Source organism: Brassica napus, chromosome C9 (genome assembly GCF_020379485.1).
Source record: "Brassica napus cultivar Da-Ae chromosome C9, Da-Ae, whole genome shotgun sequence".
In the NCBI taxonomy this organism is placed as follows: domain Eukaryota; kingdom Viridiplantae; phylum Streptophyta; class Magnoliopsida; order Brassicales; family Brassicaceae; genus Brassica; species Brassica napus.
In genome coordinates, this window is record NC_063452.1 from 46,541,501 (window position 1) to 46,553,241 (window position 11,741).

General features: G+C 38.8%; 1 protein-coding gene across 3 annotated transcripts; it reads left to right on the forward strand.

Moving 5' to 3' along the window:
• Window positions 1-7,049: 7,049 nt before the first annotated feature.
• Window positions 7,050-10,118, forward strand: LOC106383381 (KH domain-containing protein At5g56140). Of its 3 annotated transcripts, none has more exons than XM_048767131.1 (7): window positions 7,050-7,360; window positions 7,895-7,980; window positions 8,356-8,495; window positions 8,907-9,020; window positions 9,097-9,213; window positions 9,309-9,452; window positions 9,552-10,118. In XM_048767131.1, the coding sequence occupies exons 1-7, from the start codon at window positions 7,194-7,196 to the stop codon at window positions 9,702-9,704; spliced, it is 921 nt and encodes a 306-aa protein (XP_048623088.1). In that variant the 5' UTR covers window positions 7,050-7,193; the 3' UTR covers window positions 9,705-10,118. The 3 variants fall into 3 exon arrangements, with proteins under 3 accessions (XP_048623088.1, XP_048623087.1, XP_048623089.1); XM_048767130.1 differs by having other exon boundaries at window positions 7,062-7,360; window positions 9,555-10,118; XM_048767132.1 differs by having other exon boundaries at window positions 7,081-7,248.
• The last annotated feature ends 1,623 nt before the right edge of the window (window positions 10,119-11,741 follow it).

Consider the following 11,741-nt stretch of genomic DNA (forward strand, 5'->3'; position numbering starts at 1 on the left):
TGATTCTATCACGGCGATAGAACTTGATTCTATGAAAAGATTTAAGTATCTATTTCTCTCTTTTGGAGCTTCTATCAAAGGTTTTAAGTATCAGAGAAGGGTCATTGTGGTGGATGGAACTCACCTAAGTGGAAAGTATGGAGGAACTATGTTAGTTGCAGCCGCACAAGATGGCAATTTTCAGATATTCCCATTGGCTTTTGGGATCGTGGATGAGGAAGATGTACCTTCTTGGGAATGGTTTTTCACAAAATTGGCTAGTTGTATATCTCATGACAAGCCTCTGGTGATAGTCTCCGACCGGCACAAGGCCATTAAAAGTGCGTGTGATAAGGTGTTTCCTTGGGCAACCCGAGGAATATGTTATTATCACCTTCAAGATAACATTGTCAAAAAGTTTAAAGGGAAACATCTCATGTACTTGGTGAAAGGGGCTGCTTATGCTCACACGGTTTACGATTTTGACCGGTACATGGCTGAGATACGGAGTGCAAACCCGGAACTTGCAACGTATTTGGAGAAAGCCGACGTCAGGCTATGGTCAAGGGTTTATTGTAAGGGGAACAGGTTCAACATAAAAACAAGCAACATTGCTGAATCTATTAATTCCGCACTGAAGCGAGCAAGAGGATTTCCGATTACGTTCCTGCTGGAGTTCATAAGGCAGAAGTTAGGAAAATGGTATTGGAAAAGGAGACAAGATGCTTTGAGTCTCACAACTGAACATAGCCGGGGTGTTGAATACTTGCTTGCTGTTCGAGAAGAGATAGCGGATACGATGACGGTCGAACCAATTGATGGATGGCATTTCTTTGTCAAAGGTGGCAAAATGGACTGTGTGGTTGATTTGGAACATGCAAAGTGTGATTGTGGTGTCTATGGAGTGGAGAAAATACCTTGCTCTCATGCTATAGCTGCTGGAACACATGCTGGTTTGCATATCTCCACACTTGTATGTCCACTGTACTCAAAGAATTATCTGTATGCAGGATACTCAGAGAATATATATCCTATCGTGTCACAACATATTGAGGAACGAGAATGCTTTCCTCCAGAACTAAAGCGTGGTCGGGGGAGACCGAAGAAATCAAGATGGCAATCTTGGTTGGAGCTATCTAGGATGAGAGGACACAAACCCAGGAAGAAACACAGGGCACGAAGATGCTCAAACTGCAAGGAAACTGGCCATACGAAACCACAATGTACACAACCAGTTGACTAGTTGTCCAGACGACCTAAATTTAAGTCGTCCAGTCTTGATTACCCGTCCAGACGACTAAATTTTTAGTCGTCCAGTGTATTTTATTTTTAGACGACCTTCTACTAAGTCGTCCAGTGTATTTTATTTTTAGAAGTCCAGTGTAAGTCGTCCAGTTGGAAAACCTTCCAGACGACTTATAATAAGTCGTCCAAACCTTCTAGACGACTTATTTGTAAGTCGTCCAGTTGGAAAACCTTCCAGACGACTTATAATAAGTCGTCCAAACCTTCTAGACGACTTATTTGTAAGTCGTCCAGTTGGAAAACCTTCCAGACGACTTATTTCTTCCAGACAACTTATATATTTACAAATCTATACAAAGACAAGCTGAAATACAAATACTTCGCTCGTTAAAAAATCATGTTCAAATACAAAGACAAGTTCAAATACAAACACAAATCTAATCATACATGCCCACGAACTTATCACCATCCACATTTTCTTTCAAATGCTGATCAACAAGCTCCTTCCATATATCCACCGCCATATTATCCCTCATTTTCTTCGCGTTGCACCTAGCAAAGTCTTTAGGGTCAAAGGAGACCCCAAGAGCATGACATTCAATGTACTTTACAGCGTACACGCCACAATCACCATTGTTGGCCGTGGGTACACCTTTCAGCGGTCTCTCATATGTGTATGGCTCCAACCCGTATTTGACCCGTATTTCGTCGGTGGCTGCGCACTCAACAAGCAGATAAGGGACCATCTGGAGAAAAGGCTCCATTATCGCATCCCATGCGTCTGGTACACTAGATGAAGGTATGCTGTCCCAGACGACTATGTGCCTCTTAGGGATCGATATCCAAATAGCAACCCAATGATTGTCGTTCAAGTTCACTGGCGCATAGATATCATCAATGTCCTCCCCCCACTTCTTGTTTGATTGGCAAAATGAAGGTATTGATCCGTCATAAAAATTCGACGCCCCACCAGGTAGAACTCTTCCTAAACCTTTGTGATCAGGTTCCGATGTTTTGAAGAGCTGATACTGCTCTCTCCAAGACTGGGAAAAGTTGTGATCCAGGAAGCACATTCGCTTGCTCCTGAAAGCTTGTGGGTTCTCCTGATACCTCTGCCTTAGCACATTAATCCAAGCATCTATATGCTGCATATTAAATATAACAAGTTAGAAGTTACCAGACGACTTAAATATAACAAGTTAGACGACTTTCCAGACGATTTATCTTTAAGTCGTCTGGAAAGTAGTCTACTTGGACGACTTTGTAGACGACTTAAATCGTGTGCAGAAGACTTACGCAGTCTTCCAGCCATTCTCTGGCTGTCCAAAGGAAGTGGTACCACCTTGTTGGTGATGTACGTGGTTTGTCCTCGGTCTTAGTTGAATAATGACTGCAAACAAAAAAGCAATCAGTTTTGGACGACTAAATCAAGCTATTATGGGTAAAGCAATCACTTACGGATCAGTTTTCAACCAATCAGCGAGTTCCTTCAACTTATCTTTGTTTACTGGCGGAAATGGATTATAGGCTGCCACTATATCTTTTTTTTTCTCTGCCGTATAAGGAGATCTCACAGTGGGAGCAGGTTTCTTCACTCGTTTACTCTTTGCACGCTTGTCCAATACAACCAGGCTCGGTTCTGAAACTGGATCACTTGGCTCGGTGGAAGCGAGGCTCGGTTGTTGATCGGTGGAAGCGAGGCTCGGTTGGTGATCGGTGGAAGTGACAGCAACAATCTCTTTGGAGGTGACACCATCTGCTTTATCCTCCGGCAAGATCTTATATACCGAGTTCGCCTCAGTTGCTGTATCCTCCGGCAACCATCTCTGCAATAAAAGTTGCACACAAGTTAACCCTGGACGACTTAAATAAAAGTTGTCTGGACGACTAGTTGACCCTGGACGACTTAAAATTAAGTCTTCCGTGGTCAACTAGTCGTCCAGACAACTTACGTTTAAGTCGTCCAGGGTCAACTAGTCGTCCAGACAACTTTTACAGTCGTCTGGACAACTAGTTAACCCTGGATTTGATACTAACCTCTTTGATTTGAGGAGGCTGTTTCTTTTGAGGAGGAGGCTGTTTCTTTTGAGGAGGAGGAGGAGGCTGTTTCTTTTGAGGAGGAGGAGGCTGCTATTTGGTTTGATGAGGAGGAGGCTGGTTACTAACCACGGTTTCATTGGCATGAGGGGTAGCTTGTTTGTTACTACCCCGGTTTCTTTGGCAAGAGGGGTAGGCTGTTTATCTTGAGGGGTAGCCTGATTGGTTAGAGGTGGAGGGGTAGCCTGATTGGTGACACCAACCTTCTTCTCCACAGATTCCAATCTATCGGACAACTTCCTAAACTCCCTCATGCACTTCTTAAACCCTTCTTTCATGCAGTCAGCTACGCCCTTGAACATAATTTCCAAATCCTCTCTGGTCACCCCTCTAGCCTCTTCTCTAGCCTCTTCACTAGCCACTTTATGAGCCTCTTAACGAGCTTTCTTCCGAGGTCTTGGATTGTCTTCCTCCTCCTCCTCCTCCTCCTCCAACACAACCATCTCTTTGGCTTTCTTCGATGGAGTCACAACCTTAGGTTTTGTATAGACCTTAGTACCAGTGACTTCCCAGCAATCCATGGTCCACTTCCACGGTCTCCGCTCATACATGACTTTAATGATGTTCTCCGCGGGCAGGTCCTCAACATCAGAGTCCCATTTTGGCCACATTTCACTAATGTCCTTCTCAACAAAGTTGATCACGCGGGTCTGCAGTAAATAGAAGAATCGAGTTAGATAAGTCGTCCAGCTGGACGACCTTCCAGACGACTTATTATAAGTCGTCTGCGCAGTCTTTTGGATTGAAGTAAATACCTGACTCAAGATAGTAGCTTTCATTGATCTGCGGCCTCTGCTGCCCTCGTAAGCCAGTATCGGTGGAGACGGACTGTCTGCTCTGGGACCACCAATACTAGCACCCAATTCCGGCATAGCTGTGTACGCCCAGACCTGAAGAACTTGTATAAACCCATCCACGGTGTAACAGCCAGTAATTTCTTTGTTCCACAAAGAGTCCATCAGCACCTTAAACGCGACTCTCCCCCATGGATAATTCTCAAACCGTTCTAAATCCATCACTAGCCTTGCCAGAGTAGATCGTGTAGCGGTTGAAAACTTTCTCCCTTCAATGAATCCAGTGAAGATGGAGAGGTACGCGAGCCGCTTGTGATCTTCCCTGGACCAATCCCCGCATCTCTTCAGTGCTGCTATTATCTGATCAGTAGTTGGCCCAGCTTCCAGATGAACTCCCAGCATCCCCCAGAAAGAAACCATCTCTTGGGTAACGTCACATTTTGGTGTCTCAAGGTCCTCGATGTACTCGCAGTTTAGACCAGTGAGGTTTTCAAACTCTAACAGTGAAAACCTCAAAGGTTCTGGACCAACGAGAGACCACATCTCATACTTCTTCTTAATGTCCAGCTTGAAACTGAGCATGTAGTGAACCAGCCTTGAAGCCCAACCAAATCCCTGCTCCTTGAACTTGATGAAAACTCCCAAACTCGACTCCTTCAACTCTTCAAATTCGTCATCAGTAAGAGCTTCCCTTAGAGCAGTATGCAACTTGCTGTTATCCGTATGATACGAAATGCTATTGTGGGCTTCTGGCTCTTCCCCTGATGTGTATAACCTACGGGGGAGTTCTGGAATATCCATCCTTTTTGTCTGCAAAATAATCAAAGACAACAATATAAGTCTAGACGACTTAGTAGACGACTTATAATTAAGTCGTCTGGAAAGTCTTCCAAATAGACGACTTATATTTAAGTCATCTACTAAGTCGTCCAGTTGGAAGACTTTCCAGACGACTTAAATTACTTACAAGTCTTCCAGTACAAAGCGGACATGATTAGTCGCAGAAGGAGTTGGAGTACTCGTCATTGCGGTTATAGATCTGAAAAAATAAACGTGAAACGGTGAGAATGAGTAAATTGATAGAGACAACGTTTTATGTTCATCTTTTCCTCGAGATTGATGACTTACCGGCATTAGGGTTTACAGAGAAACGGCGCTAAGGTTTACAGAGAAGAAGCGGCGGCGCTAGGGTTTAGAAGAAGCGGCGGCGCTAGTGTTTAGAGGAAGCGGCGGTGAGAACGTTGGTGACCACGGTGGCGAGGGCGACGGTTTGTTCGGAAATAGTGGAAGCGGTGGCGCTAGGGTTTAGAGGAATCGGCGGCGCTAGGGTTTAGAGGAATCGGCGGCGCTAGGGTTAGAAGAAGCTGCGGCGACAACGGTGAGAATGAAGTGAGATAGATAGCCGACGTTGAGAACGATGGTTTGTTCGGAAATCGTGGGAATTCGAAATCGCCTTTGAGAGAGAACTGTTAGGGTTTCTGAATTTCGCGAAAAATGAAACCAAAAAAAAAAATCACCTTATATATTGGGTAAATAATCTGGTTAGCTTTAAAAGTACATTGGTAAACTTTAAGGTTTGGTCCGGTTTAGACGACTTATTCTGGCTGATAATGTACAACAGACGACTTAATATTTAGTCGTCTGTTTTCAGACGACAAAATATTAAGTCGTCCTAGACCCTAAAATGAACCCCTAAACTAAAATGACTAGATTAACTAACTAACCACGTTATAAAATCAAATTATACTTAAATAGTGTTTACTATACACAGAAATGAACACACATAAGTAATTTTAAAAATTTTCAAAAATGGTTTTAATGCTTTCCAAAATCTAACCCTAAGAACACATACAATACTACAACATATGTTGATGAAACATAAACTAAAGAATATCATGACTCACTACTTTCACTCATCTATGCTGAAAACAATTGAAATTTGTTATATCTTAATTTATACCTCCTAAGACATATGTTAATTACATAATTCCCATTTTTCACTTATCAAAATATTTTTTACAAAATTTTTAAATTATGTTTAAGACTAACTGTCCAGACGACTTAACTGAAAGTCGTCTGGACGACTTATTTTCAAGTCGTCTAAACAGACGACTTTCAGTTAAGTCGTCTGGACGACTTATTTTCAAGTCGTCTAAACAGACGACTTGCGATCAAGTCGTCTAAACAGACGACTTGCGAGGGGTAGAAACGTAAAAAAAATTCCGTTTTTTTGTTTGGTCACAAGGGGATAGTTGTAATTTCAATAGCCTTTTAGGTTACTTTTGCCTTTGACCCAAATTAGGGTATTGTTTTGGGTTTGACTCCAAGTTTTGAGTCACACTTGGCAATTCTCCCAAAAAAGAAATGACATGTGTGTATACATATTGTGTAAATGTTTGTATTAATTATAATATACTTTAAAAGATTAGACACAATTGTATTAATAAACTGTGAAAGATTCAAATTTAATTTATTCATGCTAGATAAACTTACGAAAGTGTGTAGGTTGAAATATAACTATGTTAGTGTATTATGATGTTAGTGTATTACGGATAGTCGATGAATCTTTTTAATTAGAGGAGAAGTTATTTTGTTTAATCTAATAATAGTGAATGTTATATTTTTTTCTAATAAGCAGTGAATAAGTTCAAATTTAAATGACAACTTATTTAAATAGATAAAAAGTAGAATTCTAAAATAGATTAGATATTTCTTGTAATTGATGCACTTTTAGAATCATGAATAGTCGTAGTTCAGTAAACCATACCGGAACTTTTTGTAAACCGTTCGGGATTGTTAGTAAACTGTTCCGGTTGTTGGTAAAATGTATGGGAGGCCCTTCTAGATGATGAAGAGGCTTCTGAAAGAAACCAACGAGAGCGGTAAAACATGAGTAATATAAAATGAAAAGGTTAAAAAACAGCTAAGCAAGTAATCATGTCCACAGTACCAAGACTGTCTCTATAAAATGACCACCGACGTTAAGAGAGACAACATCTCTTCTTCTAACTCCGCCGCTTCATTTTATGATCTCCCACGGCTCTTCTCTGATTCCTTGTGAACTTTGTTGCCTTTGATATGATGATGATGACGTCGCTCGGTGGAGGAGGAGGAGTTGGTGGTGGCGGCGGAGGTAGGTTTATGACGTATTCGTCGTCTCTTTCGGTTCCTCCTTCTGCTCCTCATTCCCCTAGCTACTCCGGTGGTCTACGATCACAGTCTTCTCTGTTCGTTGAACAAGAGAAGTAAATGAATCTCAGCTCTCATCTTCTTCTGTTTTGTTTGTACTTTGCGAATCTTACTTTGGCTGATGAATCTGTTGACGTATTGTTCGACCTTTTTTTTTTTCCTTAGATCTCAATAGTTTTTTTTTTTCAAATCTGAAAAATTTCTTGATCTGGTTTGCTGTGTTTAGGATCCATGTTTCTGTCCCTGATGCTTTTGATTGAGTTTCAATTTTTGGGAACTAAAGTTATGTCCTCTTTAAAGCTAATCTACTTCTGATTTGTCTCAGTTCATTTCACCTTTTCTTGTTGTGTGGTTTGAGCATCAGTTCTAAGTGTCATGTCTGATTTAGAGATCATTGGTTATTCCTTCTCTTATTGTTGATTTCTGTTCTTCACTGATCTGCATCCACTGTACTTAAAATTGTGTATATATGAATCTAGATGCACATATTAACCAAAAAATTATTTGTTTCTTGATCATGGTGTGAGCTTTTTTGAGTGGATCTTTTCTGTGTTGTTGAGGCTTTCTACTGATTTGTATATTTTTGGCAGGTATCTTTCAGAGCTACTTGAAGAGCGTCATAAGCTCACTCCATTCTTTCCCGTTATTCCACATGCACGTCGGCTACTTAACCAGGGTGAGCATTGCTGTTTTTCTTGCTTATTACATGTAGATTTCAGCAAACTGAATATGTCATTTATTACTTCATAATGATGAAGCTCTCATACAGTTAGTTGATTAACACTTAACTCCTGCTGCTTTTATTGCATAGCTGTTGGAAATTATATAACAAATTGATTGAATAACTCCCAACTGTAGATATCTTACTAATCACACAGAGACTACAGGTTACAAGTTAGAACATAATAACATTTGACTTAGAATTTGATATTTTGCTGACTCATTTAACTGTGATGTATCTCCCCATTCATTGGGGGTACTGCTGACTGATTTATTGACTAATTCTAACTGGTGCGTCTTGCTCTTGGAAATTGACATTTTCTTGGAACAGAGATTATGCGTGTAACCACACTGTTGGAGAATGCCACAGTTTTGACTCAGAGCGGGCTTAACCCTCTAGGTAATGGAAGGATATTTCAGAATGCAAGAGCTGACCTTAGCGGATGGGGAGCCTCACAGTTTCCATCAGAAGTATGACTACTAACCACCCCCATTAACATAACTCTTTTCTTCTAATTTTATTTATTGACCTTAAGCGATACTGACATAACATTTAATTACTTTCAGTCGTAGTTTATCATGACAGACACTAAATACCTGTAATGATGTACAGGAGGACCCTGTCTTATTATATCAAAACTAATTAGATACTCCACCTTTTATCCTGTAGAGCAGGAGTTAAATGATGCTGTTATTGCTTATGTTCTCATAAGCTAGCTCATAAGTGTAACCACTCTAGGGCAAAAAATATTAGGATTATAGCAGCTACAGGTCACAGTGCTCAAGAGAGCAAGTTTCTGATATTCTTTTTTGTTATTTGATTATGCAACTCTACGTCGATATATTAACTTGTGTTTATGCTTTGTGGTTGATGATATCTAGAGATCTGTTCCATCTTCTCCGGGACCAAACTGGCTTAACTCACCTGGTAGTCCGTCCGGTCTGATCGCCAAGCGAACCCTAAGAGTCGATATTCCAGTCGACGACTATCCAAATGTATGAGCACGCATTTATATATAAATACATACTATTCGGTCGGAACATATAACTCCATATTTTTTTGTTATAACAGTACAATTTCGTTGGTCGCCTCCTCGGTCCTAGAGGAAACTCCTTGAAGCGAGTTGAAGCAAGCACTGATTGTCGTGTTCTTATAAGAGGAAGAGGCAGCATAAAAGATCCAGTTAAGGTATATATTATTTTCCTTCACATCTTCATTCATTTGTAGTCTATATATATTCCAGTGTTTAATAATTCAGTGAGTAAATATGTTTCTTCGTGTAGGAGGAAATGATGAGAGGAAAACCAGGATTTGAGCACTTAAATGAGCCACTTCATATCTTAGTCGAAGCAGAGTTACCAATTGAGATCGTTGATGCACGTCTCATGCAAGCTCGGGAGATACTCGATGATCTTCTTACTCCTATGGTTTGTTTTAAGCTCTTTCCCCTTTAGTTTCAAAACCGGCTAATGATATGAAGTACCGTTTCATATATTAGAAGTTTTCACACTTGTTTTGTGTTTAAGGAGGAAACGCATGATGTCTACAAGAAACAGCAGCTGCGAGAGCTAGCATTACTCAATGGAACTCTTCGTGATGAAGGATCTCCAATGTCCGGTTCTGTTTCTCCTTTCAATGGCCTTGGAATGAAGAGAGCCAAAACAAGAGAAGATGTGTAGAAATCAAATTCCTCAGATCGCAATTGTTGTTATCTATCACATCTCAAGGAACATTGAAACCGATCCAATTCGATGCAGGAAGGTCATACCCCTCGTGACTACACAGTACTCTTTTCTTCCCTTCTCCCTGTTATAGTCTTGTTGTATATATATATATAGGATTATGCATGTTTTTGTTTTATCTATTTATCATTGTCCTGGAGAGAGATTCAGATGACACAATTTCAAAGAAACACCACGGCATGATGAGTCTCTGACTCTCCTCTCCTAGACTTTGTGTTTGTTTTGTTTTATTTTATTTTACTTGAAAATTTTACCAAAAGAAAAAACATAAGATCATGATGGCATGTGTCTGGTAATGATAATATGTTTTTGGGATACGTAAGCGTTAAAGTAAAGTTTGTTTCGGTATAATGTTCTGTTCTCGAGTATTTTTCACATGTTTATTATTGAAATCGGCATTTTATATGTTACCAGTAAACTCTGATTTCAAAATCGAAAGGATTACTCGTTGGGAGGTTATTTACGATCAATGCCAAAAACTGGGAGATAATGGCTATTAACTTATAAACACACCAACCCCAGTTTCTTGTAATGCAAGACATCTTCTTTCACAATGAATTTACCAAATACTTATTCAAAATACAAATATCAAAAGGGGGTTATTGGGATATATGGAACAAAATTCGTATATCTGATTGTATCATTAACATATTGTATATTGTAAAGCAGCTGAAGCTGAGGAGGAGTTGGGAACCCAGCCTCAAGTGGTATGGAAAGGGTCAAGATTTTGTATATAGTTTGCGGGTTATAACTTATAACACGTTCGAGTATAAGTTTCACTGGTTCGTATTATTTCTTGGTAAACTGCAATACTTTTCCATGTTACTTTATAACTGAAGCCAACGAGGGTTGTACTATTTTGTTGCATACGAGTCTCATGAACTGGCAGACATTTCAATAGGTACTGTATAAGAGCAATACCATGGGTGGGGATGTAACTTGGGCACTGGTTTTCCCACTGTCACCCACAAATTTTGCGTTTCATAGCGGTTGTTGGTGTTTTGTAACAATCATATAAAACGCTATAAATCGTTTCAAATCGTTTTAAACCTTTAAACTTCAAAAGCTGGTTCCACCTAGCGTTTACATGTGCGGGAGGATAATTCTCTTTTATAAAAAACTATATAAAATAAAAATATTTAGTTATAATTTTAAATTGAAATAATAGAAATACTAAAATAGATATATTCTATTTTGATTTATATTCTAAAATTTTCAAACAAAAATATTTTATATACTTTTAAAAAATTTAATAGGATAATTTTATAAATAGAAATTTTACTTTTTTTATAATAATATGATTTTTGATATTTTACAATTATATAAATATAAATATTGATAATTTCTTTTTTCACTTCTACTGGATTTGATAGTTAATTAATCATAAGTATCCCATAAACGCAACAATTTCTAATTGTTGTAGCAGTCGTACAAATTGCTTAATAATTCTTAAAACCACCATTATCCGCATCTGCAAACGCCCGCAACCGCATTTGCAACCGCTGCGGTTATACCAGTCAGACCTTTAATATACCTCATCAATGAAATAATATTATTTTTGATACATATAAATTACATAATGAAAATAATTATATTTAACTTCTCAAAATATACCAAGTAGCAAAAAATATCTAGTGGAAATCTTAAAAATTCTCAAAGAAAATTACTAATTTTAGATAATTTTATTATATTTGGATTTTATTTTATTTTTAATTTGAAATTATATCATCAAAACTCCATCATTTAAGTCTCAACCCTAAATATAGACTAGTTAATCTTAGAATATAAATGTAGTTTACCTTATAATAAAGCTTCTTTTGGTCATTTTGAAAGTTATTTTTTGTGACAAAAACTTAAAAAAAAAAATTTCATATTTGAAGTGGGAAATACATCTATCTATCTATCTATCTATCTATCTATCTATCTATATCTTTATTTATATAAAAGGGTTTGAATCTCTCGTAGGCCATCCAG